This window comes from Manis pentadactyla, chromosome 4 (genome assembly GCF_030020395.1).
Source record: "Manis pentadactyla isolate mManPen7 chromosome 4, mManPen7.hap1, whole genome shotgun sequence".
Classification (NCBI taxonomy): domain Eukaryota; kingdom Metazoa; phylum Chordata; class Mammalia; order Pholidota; family Manidae; genus Manis; species Manis pentadactyla.
This window is the reverse complement of record NC_080022.1, coordinates 15,822,011-15,840,112: the sequence shown is the minus strand read 5'-3', so window position 1 is coordinate 15,840,112 and position 18,102 is coordinate 15,822,011. Positions and strand designations below refer to the sequence as shown.

The 18,102-nt window shown below is 49.9% G+C and overlaps 1 protein-coding gene and 1 pseudogene across 9 annotated transcripts in view; both read left to right on the top strand.

Annotated features, from left to right (window-relative positions):
• LOC118926879 (complement component 1 Q subcomponent-binding protein, mitochondrial-like) overlaps nt 1-16,416 on the top strand; it is a 29,509-nt pseudogene extending 13,093 nt beyond the window's left edge.
• The window catches only part of USP48 (ubiquitin specific peptidase 48), a 99,222-nt gene continuing 97,446 nt past the window's right edge, over nt 16,327-18,102 (top strand). For 3 of the 9 annotated variants that reach the window (XM_036914570.2, XM_036914568.2, XM_036914567.2), the window contains exon 1: nt 16,338-16,679. In XM_036914570.2, coding sequence (XP_036770465.2) covers nt 16,546-16,679 — 134 coding nt within the window. In that variant the 5' untranslated portion in view covers nt 16,338-16,545. Of the gene's footprint in view, nt 16,680-18,102 lie in introns of all 9 variants that reach the window. The other 6 variants (XM_057499829.1, XM_036914569.2, XM_036914566.2 and 3 more) reach the window with 4 other exon arrangements.

The window sequence follows — 18,102 nt, the reverse complement described above, 5'->3', positions numbered from 1 at the left end:
CCAGTAAACTCTTGAGGGGCAGCAGGTACTGAGGTTGGGAGGGAAAACAGGCAGGGTCTTTAAGCCTGATAATTACTGGGGAGCAGGTGGCGATAGAGGGGGTGAGGGTATCCCAGACTACAGGGTTGACCAGATGGGGTGGCAGAGGAAAAGGAGAGGGAGGTGGGTTTGCAGTGGGTTGGAGGGCGAGTAAAAGCGGGATTGAAGGTGAGTCGGGGTTGAGGCGTGGTCCGGGAGTGAAAGTAATGGAAGCTCCAACCTTGTGTAACAGGTCTCTTCCCATAAGGGGGATGGGACACTGGGGAATCACCAAAAAGGAGTGAGAGAGGGCGATGCCTCTGAAGATGCAGTGAAGCATGGGAGTTCGTAAAGGTCAATGACGTGTGCCCTCTACCCCAACTACAGAGGACTGTGAGAGGGAGGCATGTCCCCAAAACTCCTTCAGGACTGAGTAGGTGGCCCCGGTGTCCAAAAGGAAAGAGATGGGCCTACCCGCTACCACAATGGTTACCCTGGGCTCCTGTACAGTGATGGTGGTGATTGGGTGGAGGAGTCCCAGGCCCCCTCAGTCATCAGTTGCCAGGCCCAGAAGGTCTGTGTGCGGAGTGTTAGAGCTGGAGGCCTGGCACCTCTCGGTGTGCAAGGACAGTCCACAGCCCAGTGTCCCCCCAGGGAGCTTCCGGGGATTTGGGCAGGCTCTGGCCCAATGACCCGTTTGACCACATTTGAAGCAGGGACCAGGAGGTCCTCCTGGCTGCTTCTTAGGAAGTGAGGATACCCAAGCACCAGAGGTTGGGGTAGGTAGAAAGGCCTTAGCCAGCATTGGATATTTGTTTACGGGCCTTTTCATCCCTTCCATTATATACTTCGAAGGCCACTGCCAGGACTTCTGCCTGAGGAGTCAGGGTCCCTTCTCTAGATGTTTAAGTTTAGCCTTAATGTCGGGGAAACTCTGGGAGATGAAGTAGGTCATTAATAATTGCCTCCCATCTGGGGTCTCAGGGTCTGGGTTTGTGTACTGTAAAAGAGCTTTGGTGAGGCGGTTTAGGAACATAGAGGGATTCTCAGTTTTATCCTGAATAACCTCTTGGAGTTTTTCATAGTTAATGGCTTTATTGGCTGACTTCCTGAGACCTGCCATGAGGCAGGTGATGAATTGATCTCCACTGGTGACTCCCCCTGCTGTATTATAGTCCCAGTTAGGGTCTTGGTCAGGAACCGCCTCAGCACCAATTGGATGAGCTGGAGTAGTTTGGTGAACCTCATGGGCATGAGTTCTAGCCTGTTCCCAGACTCGCCTATGCTCCTCGGGCAAAAGTGTGTTGGATAGGATCATGTGAATATCATGAAAGGTAAGATCACATGACTGAGTTAGGTACTGGAACTTTTATTAAGTAGCTGGGTTGGAGGTGAAAGAGCCTAATCTTTTCTCAATTTGAGAGGTCGGAGAGAGAGAAAGGGACATGCACCCAGATGATGCCCTCTGTACCAGCTACTTCCTGTAGTGGGGCTAGGATCTGGGTTCGAGAGCGAGTGACTGGAGTTCTTGGCACGGGACTGGGTGAGGGAAGGGGAACTGGTTGTGGAGGAGGAGGAGGTGCTGCGGCTCCTGCAACGGCACCAGGGGAGCTGGGAGGGTTGGGATTTTGCTCTTGCAAAGAAGGAGGTTGGGGCAGGAGAGGAACTGGTGGTTGAGTGGGAGCTGTAGGGGTTTGAGATCGGTAGGGAGGAGGTTCATCAGCAGGGTCAAAGTCAGAGGATGTGGTGGGAATTGGTGGGTGGTGGGGTGAAGTTTTTTAGAGCGAGGAGAATATGTTTAGGATTGCAAGGGAGACAAGAGAGTGGGCTTGGTTCGGAGGTAGGAGAAACCCTGGATATATGGGATCTCTTTCCATTTCCCTGTGCACTCACAGAAGTTGTATAAGTTGTGGAGAATTTTAGGATCTAAAGAGCCATTGGGAGGCCATTTAGACTGATTGTCCAAGGAATATTGTGGCCAGATCTCATTACAATAGCGAATAAGCTTAAAAGGTTTGAGGTCTGGAGTGAGGTGGAGGGGCTTTAGATTATTGAGTAAGCACCCTAGAGGTGAATCTGTGGGACTGGAGGGGCCAGATTCCATGGTGAGAATGAGACTGTTCACGAGTCGCTGAGGCATCCCGGAGCGATTGAGAAGGTCGCGGAGAAGACCAGACACAGTTAGGGGGTCGTCACCACCTCTGACTGAGCGGTCCGGGCGAAAACGCCTTGGAGGTTTGATACCTGGTACCAGGATTTTGTTAGATGAGAAGGATATCAAACCCCAAGGGGTAGAGATTCTCACCGTGGGAAAAGGCGGAAGGTGAGGAAAGGTCGACTATGGGGATCAACCGTGACTCTGAAAGTCAAGGTTGGGGGTGCCCCTGTCCCGGAGGAGCCCTTGGGGGTGCTGGACACTCAACGGTCACTTCCCAGGTTCCAAATGGACATTTACGCCAACCATGAAGGGGAGACTCACCAAATCGAAGGCCGGTGCTGAGTGAGAAGACGAGTGACCGGGGAAGTGGACGGTGAGCCCGTGGAGGGGGATCGGGCAGTGAGGTTCCCAGAGCAGCTCAGGTTCCCGGAGGAAGAGCAAAGTCAGTGGGAGAGCCTCATCGGAAGTCACAGCACCAATGAAAGGGTATTTCACCGCGACCCTCCTTACCCAGGACGACTCAGGAGACACGGGCCCACGGAAAAGAGTTTATTATCTGAAAGAGAAAGTGGCTGCCCCAGAGAGAGGGAGCAGCAGCTCGTGGGTGAGGAAGTGCGGTTTTAAGGAGCAGGGGTGGAGTGTGTTCTGCGTTGGTGATTGGATCTTAAGGGGTGGGGGTCTTAGCGTGCCAGAATTTGCCTTCAGAATATCTCACTGAAATTTAAAAAATACTGATTTCATATGAAAATGTAAACATTTTGGATGTACTAGGTTTAATGTATTAAAATTAATTTCACCATTTTCCTTTTTTTAAATGTGGCTACTAAAAAATTTAAAATTACAGATGTGGTTCACATTGTGTTTCTCTTGGACAGCACTGGGGGTAGATCACTCTTTCAGTAATTTTACTGTGAAGGGAGCCAAGAGACAGGGAGGACAATAGAACAGAATTTAACATTGCTGACCATTCTTATCTTCTTGAAACTTTCCTCCCTAAGCTTCTGAGATATTCAATCCTTTTCCCTGTATCTAATAATTGTTCCTTTTGCAGCTTCTTTCTAGGGTCTTCCCTGTTTCTGAAATTTAGGTTAAGGAGCAAGCCATATGGCTGTGTAGGGTAAGATTGTTCTGTTAGGCAAAAAGACAGACATGAGCAGGGTGGAGATAGAATAAAGCCAGTAAAGCCCACTAAAAGGACTCAGAGACTAAACCAGATAAAACCAGAGAGCCAGAAAGGGCTCACAGAGAATTAGTTAATGGTTGAAGTTTCAAAGGCCAGGAGTGACTTGGAATGTCCAGGTATTCCCCAGCTGAAAAACAATTCCCCAGATAAAGAAAAACATCAGAATGCAGCCCACATCTTCCTTGTACCAATTAAATCATGTCGTTGTAAAATCTACTTAGCCTGCAAAAAAGGCCCAGCTTATTCTATAATTTCATCTATGTACTGTTCTTCCCCTTCTTCTAGCCCCTTAATCAACTGAGTAACTTTGTAACTAGGACAGGAGATAGACCACCAAAGTGTAAATGAACCTATAGATAAAGAATGCTGAGATCTGTGTAAACACAGTAAACCTAAATAACCATATTCTTAAGACAAAACTTCAAAGGAATTATGAATCACCTGTATATATCATGTCTTATGCTGACCTCTACCCAAAAGGCTCTATAAAACCCCAAATCCTAAACTTCCTAGGGCACCTCCTCTCAGAGGTTGCCCACACTCCCCTTTCTTCCAGTGTGTGTGTATTTTTTGCCTTAAATAAAGACTTCTTACTGCTCAACTTACTACATTTTGTCTCTGTGTTCTTCCAGTGGTAAGCGTCTTTGTTACTTTACTTTGCTATTTCATTCTGTTCTCCAGATTTATGCACAAGTTTCCACTCTGTCTCTGTCCTACCCCAGATAAGTAGGGAGGGGCTACTGAGAGCTCTGGTTTGGGCTTGCCAGTTCCCACAGCCTGGGTGACCCGGACGGGACTGCAGCTGTATGATTGTGCTCTTCAGCAGCCTGCCTGAAAATCTCCCTTCTTTGCCTTTGGGAAGTTCTCAGAATATAATCTCACTCCATCCAGTGCTCTGCAGCTCCCCCAAATCCTGGGGTGGTAGAGACTTAGTCCCACACTATGCAGATTCAAAAAATGTGAGTTCCATGGCCAGGATCCTCACCTGATATGCACTGTGCATGTGTGATGAGGTAATACTTAGCCTACTGTGCAGGCACATGCTTGCATACCCATTGCCAACAAGCCATTACTGCTGGTATTGCTACAGAAGATTTCTGTCCTGTGCTAAGAGCAGAGGGAAGCAGGAGAGCAGAGCCTAGAGAAGAAAGCAAGAGACAGGAAGAGAAAACAGCAGAGGATGAGCTGGGGGCAAAGATGGAGGTGGATGGGAGTAGAGTGCTCAACCTCCTGCCTTGAGAATAAAACTTGATATGTGCCCCTTTTTACCCCAAATATTCTATTGTTATTCTTATTCGGTCTCACTGCATCCATTATGAACTTGCCCTGAGCAGGGAAACCCCTCCAGCCAGAAGATACAGGTAGTAAATGAGGTCTGAGCAATTAGGTGTACAGGGAAGGGCCTCTGTCATTTATTCTGAATGAAATGGGAAGTTCTTGGAGGCTTTTGAGCAGAGGAATGTCCATGTGGTTTACATGCCAAGAACAGACTACAAAGAAGCATGGGTGAAAACATGGAGACCAGTTAGGAAGCTTTTGCAATAACCCAGGTGAGTGGCCAGGGTGGTAACAGTTATAGTGGTTGCATCCTGTATATATTTTGAAGGCACAGTGAAAGGATTTGTGGAAGGACTGGATGGGGATCTAAGAGAGAAGTTAAAGCTGCCTCTAAGATTTTTGGAAGGATGGAATTGCTACCTGATGAGATGGGGAAAATTACAGAAGGGTATTTTGGGGGCAATGTTAGTAGAATAAGGGTATATTTTGGACCTGTAAAGCATGAAGTACCTATTGCACACAGCAGATATCAAGTAAGAAGCAGGCTATACAAGTCTGGCGTTTTAGGGGTATGAACTAAAGAAAAGCTGGCCATCATACTAGGGCCCCCAAAAGATTTCTTAGGCCTAAGTATTGGAAGTTTCATTAACTCTGGGGGGTCTCAAAATAGCCACCCTTGAAAACTTCAGCTTTATAACTTTATAATACCATCTGTTAATTAAAACCAAGTTAAAAGCTAAACAAAGTATGTATCACCACTTCTGCTGTCTTCAGGATTCCAGCTCAAGGACATAAGCAAGAATGTTTGCCCTTCCCCTTAATGAAAGGAAGAAGCGACACACAGTAGCAATTCACTGGAGAGTTCCACTTTACTGGGGAAAAGTACTAGGTTATATAGGGAGGGACATAAGCTGATTGAGGTGTCACTTCAACAGGACTGGTGGCTATTGGCCAGGTGCTGGGATGGGGGTGGGGTGAGAGGTGATTGGGCCTGGGGTGGCGCCGGCGGGAACCGAAGACCCGGAATAGAAGCAGGAAGTTCGCCATTTTATGGGTGGGGGCCCTTCATTCCCCCCTTTCTCCTCTGTGGGGTTGTGGATGTTGCTTTCTCTCTGACTGCTTCCTGCTGAATGGGGGCGGAGAAGGGAGTGAGGGCTTGAGGACTGGGAGGAAAGGGTTGATAGGACTCCCCACAGTAAGGATGAGTAGATGTGGACTTTTCAGATTGGAAATTAATGAAGGTTTCCTGTAACCATAGGTTGAGGACCTGTTGATTCCAATGGTGCCAAGAGGATATGGGTGTCAGGAGCCAGGCATCTGCAGCCATTGTTTCCAGGAACAATTTTCAGTGGAGAGAAGGGTCCATCTCAGCGTGTGGTGAGGAGGTCACGTGAGGGTGGGGGATCTTCTGTGGCCAGAAGCTGATAGTTCCTGAGTAAAAGCTGGTTGAAAGTTTGATTAGAGATTTTTCCGACTTGGGATTTGATGAACTTTATTATACAGGAATGAGACAGGTGAGAAGAATGATTATTATGGGGCCTGTAATGGGCCAGAGCCAGGTAAGGAGGGGGTTTGTTAGTATTGAAGAGAATGGGTTGGAATTGGAAGCAGAGTGGAGGCTGGAGGCAAGGCCGGTGAGTTTGGTAATGTCAGTTTCTACAATGCCGGATTCCTTGATGTAATAGCAGCACTCTTCCCGAAGGAAGACGCAGGTGCCGCCCTTCTCGGCTGTAAGCAGGTCTAAGGCCCGCGGGTTTGGAAGGGTGACTTTAGCTAGCGAAGTGTCTTTGAAGAGAGGCCAGGGAATCGGCAGTGGATGTCAGGGCTCCCTCAAGTTTGGCGTTGAGATCTTTAATTGCCCACAGAGAGTGACCCAAGGCCCCTCCCGAAAACCCTGCCCCAATGGCTGAGGTGGTCAAAGAGATACCGACCATGATGGGAAGGAAAGCAGCCCTTTTTGTGCGCGAGGGCAAGGGAGGTTGGAGCTCAAGAAATTCTGCCATGCTGTAAAGTGTAAGCTGTGGGATTAGGGTGATGAGAATGCAGGGTATATTGGAGTTGGGAGGCAGTGAGTTGAAAAGACTGCCATTGCACCAAAAGAAGTGTACTGGTTGTGTAAAAGTTTTAGAGTCGGAGGTGGGGGTGTAGATAGAGAGGCAGTGAAGTGCGCTGGAGGGGGGTGGAGTTGGGCCTACACAGTGGTGGATGGTGAGATTATCTGCGTATTCTGGTTCCCATAGGGGTATGCCTGCCAGGGGGCAGAGGGGTTGTCCTTCTGCACGGAAGGAGTAGTTGGAAATATTAAGGGGCACGGCGGCCAGCAGTGGGCACTGTAGTGATGCGCACAAGAAACAATTGGTGGTGTTGAGGGTGTGGTTGAGAAAGATGGTGGTGTCTTGAATGAGCTGTAACCAAGAGTAGGAGAAATTAGAAGAGGGGCAGGGATAGGAAGATGAAGAGGCGCCATCAAATGTTTGAATGATGACTTTTTCGGAATGTCCGATATCTGATGCAACTTGAGAAATCTGGGAATGAGAAGGAACATACTCTCGAGAGATATGAAGGGTACCGTGGGGGGTCGAGGACCCCCCCGTAGTAAACTGAAGCTGTGACTCCGGCCCCCCATCGAGAGTCCCAGGGATCAGGGATTGATAAGGAGAATGAGCTGTTGGGATATTTTATGAAACAGTTGGAGGAGTAATACTGTGGGTACCGAGAGTCACCCATGTAGTGAATGACGCAAGACCAGTACGGACATCCCCCATAGGTGTCTGGCCACTGCCTGCATGAGGCTTGGTTTTGGTCGTAGGGGAAGCAGAGGTAGGGAGTGAAAAGGGGGCTGCTAGTGAACACTTCGGTGGAGGGAGGAAAGTGAAGGTACAAAGGCTCAGAGCAGCCTTTTAGGGGGCAGTCTGATGTGGTAATGAGGGCAGTGGTTTTTCTTTGATGCTGTGTGTAAGTCTGTCTGACCTTGAATCGCCATACAAAGGAGGCTGAGGTGACGGGGAAGATGATAGAAATGAGGAACGAGAGCGAGAGAGCAGTAAAGGAAGAAAAAGTCATGATTCGGGTATGGATGGCAAAGGGGGTGAACGGGAGATGCGGAGTTTCAAGGGATCAGAGGGATGAAGCGTGGAAGAGTAGACCGCGTCTTGGGCTGTATCCGAAGGACTCTGGGTTGGGTCTTGGGTGTCCAGAGGAGGTGGGTCCTGGGTGTTTGGTTTCAATGTGGAGATATGAATCCAAGGGGTGACAGAGTTATCAGGCAGTGAGAGCTTAGTGGCCGAGGGGTTGCAGAGAATGACTGGGTGTGGACCTTCCCATTTTGGGGTGAGAGGGGGCTTATTTTCTGGAGGCTTATAAAACACTAGTTGACTGGGTCATAAGACAGGAGGGTTTTGGGAAGCGGATGGATCCGGGAGGAGCCAATCCTAATGTTTCCATAATTCGGTGCGGAGGAGAAAGAGTAGTGGAAGGGCCATGTTGGGAGGAATTGGTCCTTCGTGGGGAGGGAGCCCCAGGGGTAAAATTGGGCAGCCGTACATGATCTCAAAGGGTGACAAGAAGGAAGGTTTTTTTGGGAGGGCCTGAATGCGGAGTAGAGCTAAGGGAAGTAAGCAAACCCAGTCAAGGTGTAATTCTAGAGATAGTTTGGTCAGGATGTCTTTTAGAGTCCTATTGGCTCTTTCTACTTTTCCCGAAGCCTGTGGTCGATAAGGACAGTGTAGATGCCAGGGGAGTGAGAGCGACTTGGAGAGGTTCTGAATGATTTGGGCAGTGAACTCAGGGCCGTTATCTGATTGGAGGGAAGTGGGCATCCCAAACCTAGGAAAGATCTGGGTGAGGAGGATAGAGGCAACCGCGGACGCTCGTTTGTTAGTGGTGGGGAAAGCTTCGACCCATCCTGAAAATGTATCTACCAACACGAGTAGGTATCTGGTATGCTGTATGGGGGGCATGTTAGTGAAGTCTATTTGCCAATCTGCGGTGGGGACATTACCCCGTGCTTGATGAGCTGGGAAGGGTTGGGCCTTGAGGGGGGGTGTTAGGGTTAGTGCGTTGGCAGATGGTGCACCTGTGGGTGATTTGGTTAAGTAGGGTTTTGTCTTCAGGAGAGAGAGAAAAAAAGGATTGTAAAAAATGGATCAAGGATTGGGGGCTAGGATGGAACAGATTGCGTAAGAAGCGGAAGAAGTACTCTTTGTCCTGGGAACAGAGGGTGTCTTGTGATGAGGCTAAAACCGCAAGGGCAGAAGGATCGTTGTCTGATGCGTCTTCTGATAGGGCAATCGACCAGGCTACTCTGTCAGCTTTGTTGTTACCTCTTGTAATGGGGGAGTAATCTTTTTGATGTGATTTGCAGTGGACTATGCCCAGTCGGTGTGGGAGTTGTGAAACCTCTATAAGTTTGGTAATTAAGGCTGAATTAGTGATGGAATTTCCTTTTGTGGTGAGGAGGCCTCGTTCTTTCCGTACTGCAGCACGGGACAAGAGAATGTGGAATACGTATTTGGAATCAGTGTACAGTGTGAGAGATGTGTCCCGGGCCAGAGTGCAAGCTCTGGTGGCTGCAATGAGTTCGGCCTGTTGATTGGTTGTACCGGGGGATAGGGCTCGTGCCTCGATGACGTCTTCAAGGGAGACTACTGCGTATCCTGCGTAATGGGTGCCCTCATGTTTAAAGGAGGACCCATCAGTAAACCAGATGAGGTCGGAGTGTGAGAGGGCTCCTCCGGAGATCGTGGAGTGGCACGGAAGGAAGTTGTGAAGGGCTTCCAGGCAATCATGCGAGGGAGTATGAGGAGAGTAGGGTAGAGGAAGAAGAGTGGCCGGATTCAGGGGCGGGCAGGGGAGGAAAGAAATGTCTGGATTTTGGAGGGAAGAGGACAGTAAGGTCAGGAGTCTGGAGGGAGGGAGAGTCTGTAAGCTTTTGTAGGTTAAGAGGTCTTTTAGGTGATGTGGGGACAGAATGGTAAGGGGCGCCCCGAATGTCAGTTTATGAGCTTCCTTCTGCAAGAGCTGTCCAGTGGCTAATGCCCATAGGCAGGGGGCCCATCCCCAAACTGTGGGGTCTAATTGCTTGGAAAGATAAGCTACTGGGGCAAAGGATGGGCCATAATATTGGCCTAGGACTCCTAGAGCTTGACTGGACCTCTCATGAATGTATAATGAGAAGGGCTTCGACAAGTCAGGAAGATGGAGAGCTGGGGCTTCCACAAGGGCTCCACGGAGCTTAATGAAGGAGTGTCGGGGTGAGGAGGATAATGGTTCTTCAGGGAGGCCCTGGCTGAGGTCGTATAGGGGTCTTGCCAACAGGGAGAAGTTAGGGATCCACGCTCTAAAATACCCAGCCAGGCCTAGAAAGGAAAGGATTTCTGTCTTGGTTTTAGGAACAGGCAGGTCAGAGAGGAGTCATTTTCTGTCCAAGGTAATGGACTTTCTTTGTTGAGATAGAAGGAATCCGAGGTAAGTGACAGAAGGGGAGGAGATTTGAGCCTTGATGGGGATACCTGGTAACCTCTGGAAGCTAGAAGGTTAAGTAGGGAGGCAGTGTCAAGTTGAGACTGTTCCCACGAGGGACTGCAGAGTAGAAGATCGTCCACGTATTGTAATAAGGTGGACTCGGAGTGATCATGATGAAACTGTTTGAGGTCCTGAGATAGGACCTGTCCAAAAATATGGGGACTATCTCGGAAACCTTGTGGCAAAACTGTCCAAGTGAGTTGTTCAGAATGTCTTGTGTATGGGTCCGTCCAGGTGAAGGCGAAAAAGTCTTGGGAGGAGGGGTCCAGAGAGATAGAAAAAAATGCATCCTTGAAATCTAGGACTGAGAAGTGGGAGGGTGAGGCAGGAATCAGCGATAAAAGGGTGTATGGATTTGGAACTAAGGGATGGATAGGGACGATGGCCATGTTAATGAGGCGGAGATCTTGGACTAGGCGGAAAGATCCATTGGTTTTTTTAACAGCTAATATGGGGGTATTAAATGGAGAGTGAGTGGGTCTGAGGTAATTTTTGTTTAAAAGGTCCTGAATGATGGGTTGGAGGCCTATGAGGGCCGAAGTGGTTAGAGGGTATTGGGCCTGACAGATATACTGCGAGGGGTCCCGTAATTTAATAGAGGCAGGAGGACATAGAGCCATGGAGGGACTTGTAATGTCCCAGACCTTGGGATCTACAGGGTGTATGAGGGTGAAACTGGAGCTTTCATTGGATAGAGGGGTGTCATCGGCTATGAGGGCCATCAGAAAGGGGGTACTGGGGGCTGTGGGAGTGGATATAGTTATGGAAACATGGAGGAGAGAAAGGATGTCCCATCCTAGTAAAGGGATGGGACACTGGGGCATAACAGGAAGGAGTGGGAAAAAGGTATGGGATTGTCCTGGATTGTGCATAAAAGGGGAGGGGTTTTCAATGGGAAGATCTGTTTTCCTCCTACCCCGACTATAGGAGTAATGGCTGGCGTGGTAGGGCTCTGGTATTCTCGCAAGACCGAGAAGGTGGCTCCTGCATCTAGGAGAAAGGAGATGGGGTGACCGTCTATTGTTAAAGTAACTCTGGGCTCCTGTTTGGTGATGGAAATGGTCGGGCGAGAAGACCCCGGGCCCCGTCAATCCTCCTCCGCCAGTCCCACTTCGGCAGGCTTAGGATGGGGGTTGTTCATCCAGTCTCCCCTTCGGGTGGTTGGGCAATCAGACCCTCAGTGGCCCTTTTTGTGGCATCTGGGGCATGGGGTGGTAGGAGGTCTGGGGGAGGGGTACGCCGTTGACCAATGTCCTTTTCCGCACTTGAAACAAGCTCCTGCGGGGGGCTTGTTTGTGGAGGGGCGCCCAGGTTGTGGTTTTATCATCTGGGCCAACATCTGAAAGTTGGCCTGATCAGCCTTTTGTTTATGGCATTCTTTCTCCTCCTCGCGGTTATGGAAGACTTTAAAGGCCACTGTTAGGATCTCAGTCTGTGGGGTAGCAGGGCCTTGATCTAACTTTTTGAGTTTAGCTTTAATGTCGGGGTAGCTTTGAGCCAGGAAGTCTGTCATAAGGACATGTCTTCCGTCAGGCGTTTCTGGGTCTAGGCTGGTATACTGTAATAGGGCTTGGGTGAGTCTATCTAGTAATTCGGAGGGAGTTTCTTCCTTTTTTTGAATTATGTCCTGAAGCTTTTGAAAATTGACTATTTTATGAGCTACCTTTTTCAGACCTGCTATTAAGCAGGAGGCGAAAATATCCTGAGAGCGGAGACCTACAGCGGTGTTATAATCCCAGTGCGGGTCTTGTTCGGGGACAGTGGTGGGGCCAGGGGGATAGGTGGGGTCAGTCCTTTGGGTTTCGGTAGCGTGTGTTTGGGTGAAGTCCCAAACTCGTCTACGCTCTTCAGGAAGGAGGGTATTGACTAGGAGCATGAAAATGTCATGATGTGTGAGGCTGTAAGACTGGAAGGTCCATTGTAACTCCCTGATATATGTCGTGGGATCAGTGGAAAAGGAACCAAGGTGTTTTTCAAGTTGGGCTAAATCCCCTAAGGAGAAAGGTATGTGAACTCGCATGATGCCTTTGGGTCCCGTCACCTCTCGGAGGGGGGCGATAATTTGGGGGGGCCCCCGGGATCGAGTCTGAGGGGGACTGAAGGGTTCCGGCTCAGTCTGTGGGGGAGAAACAGGTGATGAGGGCAAAGACGGAGGAGGCCCTCAGGACCTAGTTAAAGGGGGGCTGAAAGGCTCAGGCTCAATCTGCGGGGGAGGGGCAGGTGAGGTGGGCGAAGGAGGAGGAGGTGAGATGGGGGAGAGGAAGGGGGAAGGGCTGTTGTAGGAGAAGAAGGGGAAGGGAGTGGGCGGGAGGCCTCTGCGGGGGTGGGGGGGTGGGGAGGAGGTGGAGGCCACGACGCGGAAGAGGGCGGAGGGTTTGTAGGAGGGGGAGGGGCTGAAGGGGGAAGCCTGTATGGCGGAGGTTCCTCGGCCGGGTCAAAGGTAATCGAAGAGGGACTGGGAGTGTGTGGAGGGGAGGGAGGCGGCCTGCAGGCTAGGAGAACTTGGGGCGGGGAACAGGTGGTGCAGAGGCTGGGATTTTGGGCTAGGAGGCAACAAGCCTCGATATAGGGAATCTCCTTTCATTTTTTCAGGCGCTGGCAGTAGTTAAAAAGATCGCGAGTGATGTTAGGATCAAGAGCTCCCCCTGCGGGTCATTGGTTGTGATTGTCTAGGGGGTATGTCGGCCAATCTTGGGAGCAGTATTTACGGAGGAGTTTTGGTTTTATATCAGGCGTCAGGGAGAGGGTGGCTAGATGCTTGAGCAGGCATTCAAGAGGTGAACTTTCAGGGAGGGATGAGGAGGCTCCCATGGCTAAAGGACAGAGAAGGAGACAAACAGGGGAAGACGAACGGAGACCCTCGGACTGGGAGCAGACGGCAAGGAGACAAAGGGCGTCCCCGGTGATCCCTGGGGGTCTGCGGAAACTCGTATACGAGTCGGAATTTCTTAGGAAGTGTGGGTTGTCACCCAGACTTCTCTAAAGAAGGCAGAGTGCCGGAGTCACGAGGAACCTCGTACTAGGAATTTTCGGCGGAAGGAATGGAAGGAGGGGGGGGACAAAGGGAGGGTTCTCATCCGCAAAGGAGTCACCTCGTTTATGGCTGTTGGAGGAGGGCCTGAGGGTCCACCGCAGCCGTGAAGGCCTGAGGCGGGGAGAATTCCCTCCTCGTCCTCGAGCATCAGGGCCTTGCCGGACGATCACGGTCAATGGTGCTGCGATAGCTCAGGGAAGAGCAGCCCGCTCCAGTGGAAAACTTACCCAAAGGCCAAAGAGGAGTGGTGAGTGTGAGGAGCCAGCGCTGGAAAAAGAGGACGGAGGGCAAGCTGCTGCTGGTGTCGGGGGAAGACGGGGCCCAGTTGGGGTGTCCCGTCTCCTGGGTTTCGGCACCAAAATGAAAGGAAGGAGCGACACACAGCAGCAATTCACCGGAGAGTTCCACTTTGTGGGGAAAAGTACTAGGTTATATAGGGAGGGACATAAGCTGATTGAGGTGTCACTTCAACGGGACTGGTGGCTATTGGCCAGGTGCTGGGATTGGGGGCGTGCGAGAGGTGATTGGGCCTGGGGTGGCGCCGGCGGGAACCGAAGACCCGGAAGAGAAGCAGGAAGTTCGCCATCTTATGGGTGGGGGCCCTTCACTTAATACTCTTGAGTGCCAAGAGGTATATCGGCCCCAAGGCCCCCCTCCTTTTTTGAAAAGCATCACATATTTTAAATGCAGTGTACCCTTTTGAAATTCTTTCTTGCCTGCCTCCTCAAGGATATAAAACCTTTACATAACTTGGACTTTTTGAAATATTTCTTCTACCTGTGGGAGTTAATGTTTCCAGGCTTTTAAGTCCTCAGTTTGCCTCAAATAAAACTGTCTTTATTTCAAGGTGATTTTAATTAACTTTTTGCTGACAGGAGTGAGGTCAGGTCTAGTCATCAACACACAGCGGGTATTTAAAACCACAGGTGGAGATCAGATCACCCTGGGAGTAAATGCAGTTAGAAAAGAGGTCCAAGGACAACCCCAGCCCACTCAAGTTCATGGGTTAGAGAGATGAGAAAGAACCAGCAAAGACCACTGAAAAAGGCCACTGAAGAAAAAAATAAAGTGCTTCTAAGAGGAGAGAGTGAAAAACGGGGTCAAATGGTGCAGACAGGTCAAATAAAATAGAGTGTGAGTTTACCATTGTATTTAACAATATGTAGGTCTTCCATGACCTTCCTATAATAGTTTTGGGGGTAATGGAGGCAAGGACCTAGTATGGAATGAACTTAAGGAGGATAGAAGAGGGGAAGTGGAGAAGAATATAAACAACTCTTCCCAGTTTTGTTAAAAAGGGGAGCAGAGAAATGGGACAGTAGTTGGAGGATGCGGCGGTCATAGAGGGTTTGTCAAATTTGGGAGAAGTTGCAGCACATTTGAATGCTGTAAAGATCGGAAAACTCATGATGCAGAAGCAATATATCCTAGAAGATTCAGAATTATGCCTGCTCTCCAGACATGGATGTCCCTGATGCACCCATAATATAACTGAAATCATCTCCCTTTTAAACTTGCTCCTCCTTCTGTAGTCTCTCTCTCAGTCACTTGGTATTAAGTCCACTCATATAGTTACTGAGTTGAAAAATGGCATATAGCAGTGATAGGACGGTGAATATTCACAATTTGACCATGTGCTAAGTGAGGCCATCTATGACACTTGGAGCTGTAAGCACTAAAGATCAAGCATCAGGTTGTAGCAATTCCATGACCTAAATATCTTTCAAATGCGGCTGTTTACTCCGTACCTATACACCACTTTGGGTCAGGCCTTTATTACCTCTAGCTTGGATTACTTCAATAGTCTTATAAGAGCTTTCTCCACCTCTGACCTTGACCCAGACAGAGGAAGCTATGTAAAATACAAATCTCCGGTATATTACTCACCAGCTTTAAACCCTTTCGATGAGTTCCTCAGATGAAGGCAGTCTCGGCCAGCCTCTCAAAGTCTTACCTCTTACCAATCCATCTCAGAATATGTGGCCTCATACTAAGAACCTCTCTTTCGGTGCTTTTGCTTCTTGCGATTCCGTTTGTCTAGAAAGGGACCTTTCTTCTATCCTGACTAGATTCTACTCACCTTTTAAGAATAGGCTTAGGAGTTATTACTTCTGGGAAACTTTTACCGAGTATTCCAAACCTGCCAACGCTGGGGAGAACTTATTTTGTGTATCTACCACTCTCCCCGCACTAACGGTGGGGACGTCTCATTTCGTTTTGCCTTCAGTGAATGTCTAGTGAACAGCACAGGTTCATCATCGTCCAGTCCAAGGTTACCCAGCTGGTAAACTGCTAGGTCAGAAACTAGTGTTTAGACCCCAGACCCCCGTAGGGCCCTCATTCAAATGTAATGTATTCTAAATAGTCACTAAGGCAGCGAGTGCCCTTTTACAATTTGCAAAACATTCTAAGACTTCTCTTTATGTCCTGAGGCAGGAGTTGCAAAAAGGAAATGTCTTTCAAGCCGAGAGCTAGGGAAGAGCTTTAAGAAAGAACTAGGAAATTACCATACACAGATAACAGTAATGAAGAGGATCAGCCTGCCGTCAAGGGTGACCCTCCCCGGGCAGTGAAACTCCGCCCCGGCACCCGCCTGCGTGCCCGCGCCCAGCACCTCCAAGACCACGAATCCCAGTATGCCTGGAATCCAGTGAGCGGCAGTAAGCAATGCATGCCGGGACACGTAGTCCAGTTCTAGTTCCAAGTAAAGCACAGAACATCCTGTGACGTCAAGAGGCTCGGGAAAGAGTCGCAGCCGGTTTAGCCTCAAGAGAGCCCACCCTGGTTTCTCTGGTGACTGAGTTTCAGGATCCGCCCCGCGGACCTGTGGTCAGCGATGAGTGGCCTCTTGCGTGACTCCTTAACGGCAAAATGGGAAATACCAGATAACAAACAGGCAAGCCTGGAGGCGCTGGCTTGTTAAGAGTAGTAGTTCGCAAGACGCTATCCTGGACAGGGTCTTAGACGCCGCTTCCCCAACATAGCTGGTGAGGACGTGGCAAGACTATGCGACCGCCGTTTCCCTTTCCTCCGCCCGTTGGGCCAGAGGTGCGGGAGGCGCAAAGACTCCTGGGCACGCGCATGCGCCGACCGCGGCAGGGAGAACACCTACGACTGCTGGCGCAGGGGGTGTCGGGTGTCAGCGGCCGCACTTTGCGGCCGGTCGTGCGGGTCGGGCGCGGGCGGGCGGGCGCGGCGGCAGAGGCGCGCACAGGTGATTGACTGGCCAGCTGGCTGAAGGAGCTCCTGGTCCTCATTGCTGGCAGGTGGCGGATCCTATTTGGGCAGCAGCGGAGGCGCCGGTGGTGGCAGTGGCGGCCCTGCTCGTAAGGTGCTCCTGGGGCCAACGCTATGGCCCCGCGGCTGCAGCTAGAGAAGGCGGCCTGGCGCTGGGCGGAGACGGTGCGACCAGAGGAGGTGTCGCAGGAACACATCGAGACCGCCTACCGCATCTGGCTGGAGCCCTGCATCCGCGGCGTGTGCAGGTGAGGCCCACGCACTGGGCCTCGCGTCTCCCTTGCGTTGGATCTTGGAAAACTGGGCTGGGGGTCGGGTTGCGGGAAAGAAGAGGGGCCGGTTGCATGTATCTAGCAGGCGCGGAGACAGCAAGGTGTAGGCTTCTTCCTTTTCGCGGTCTGGGCGACCTGGCAAACAGCTTTCCAGGGCTCTGCACAGAGGTGATGCTGTTGAAAGCCCTCTGGAAAGGGTTCTGGGTTGTTACCCGGAAGATGGCGGTGGAAATGGTTGAAGGCAGGAGCTGAGAGCTTAGCAAACGTTGGTGGTTGGTATATCTTAGCCACGCTTCGGCTTCTTCGTTTGTAAAAAGGGAGCTCTGCGAAGTGAGTTTCATCATAGCGTATCTTGTGTTAATGTTGACACTGAAGGCTTGATCTTAGCGTTATTTTTGGGTTGGGCTGCTTTCGAAAAACATACGGTTAACCTACGTCATTGGTACCCTTCATGCAAAGTTGACCTCCTCGTATTTTCTAGCGTATTTTTTTTTTGGGTGGGGGGGGGGTGCAGGGGGAGGGTCTGACTCCACAGCTCTCTACCAAGTACGAAGTTTGAGCTGTGTTGAGTGCTGTCCTTCACTTTTGCTTAGCCCTTGAACCTTGCCTTTCTTTTTAGAATGAATCCTTAGGCATTGTGTCTGTCTCTCCTGCTTTTCCACCTTTGAACGCGGGAACTACAGTTTTTGTTCCGGAATATTGTTGAGTTGACTTGGCCAAGCCGGGCATGCTCAGTAGCCTTCTTTCAGCAGGCACTTAGTAAAGGCTTTCTGAAGTTTGTACATTGTGCGGCGGGATCCAGAAAGAATGGAAGTGAGGGTCTCAGCTTTGGAACTTAAATCTAGTTTGGGAAGTGAAACAAGTTAGGGAGCTTCCATAAAGCAAATGAATAATCAAGCTCTGGGCGTTTGGCTTACCAGGAGTGCAAAATCTGACTCCAACAGTAAGTACTGGAATGACAGAAGTCCGTGTGTGTAATAGAATTTGTCGAGCTTTAGTCAGTTTAACGTAATTAGGTTCCAGGGTAACCAAAAAATGTCAACTCTGAGCGTAGTTCTGATTTTACCGCAAGTAAAGGAGTAGAAACCAGCTTAGATCACTAAAAGGGGAATATCATAGAGAAGGTGAGTTTTCAGCTGCAATTGCAAGGTTTATATCCAAGCAGTTTTTTTTTTTAACAGCATTAAGATAGGAATTCACATATCATACAATTCACCCACTTAAAATGTACAATCCATTGTCTTTGTTTTTTTGTCTGTATACTCACAGGGTTTGTACAGCCATCATTGCAATGTGATTTTAGAACAATTTAGGCCCCCCCTAAAAAAAGCCCGGTATTCATTGAAGTGGCACTGAGCCCACCCATCTCCCACCTGAACCATTCACCCCCCACCCTTCC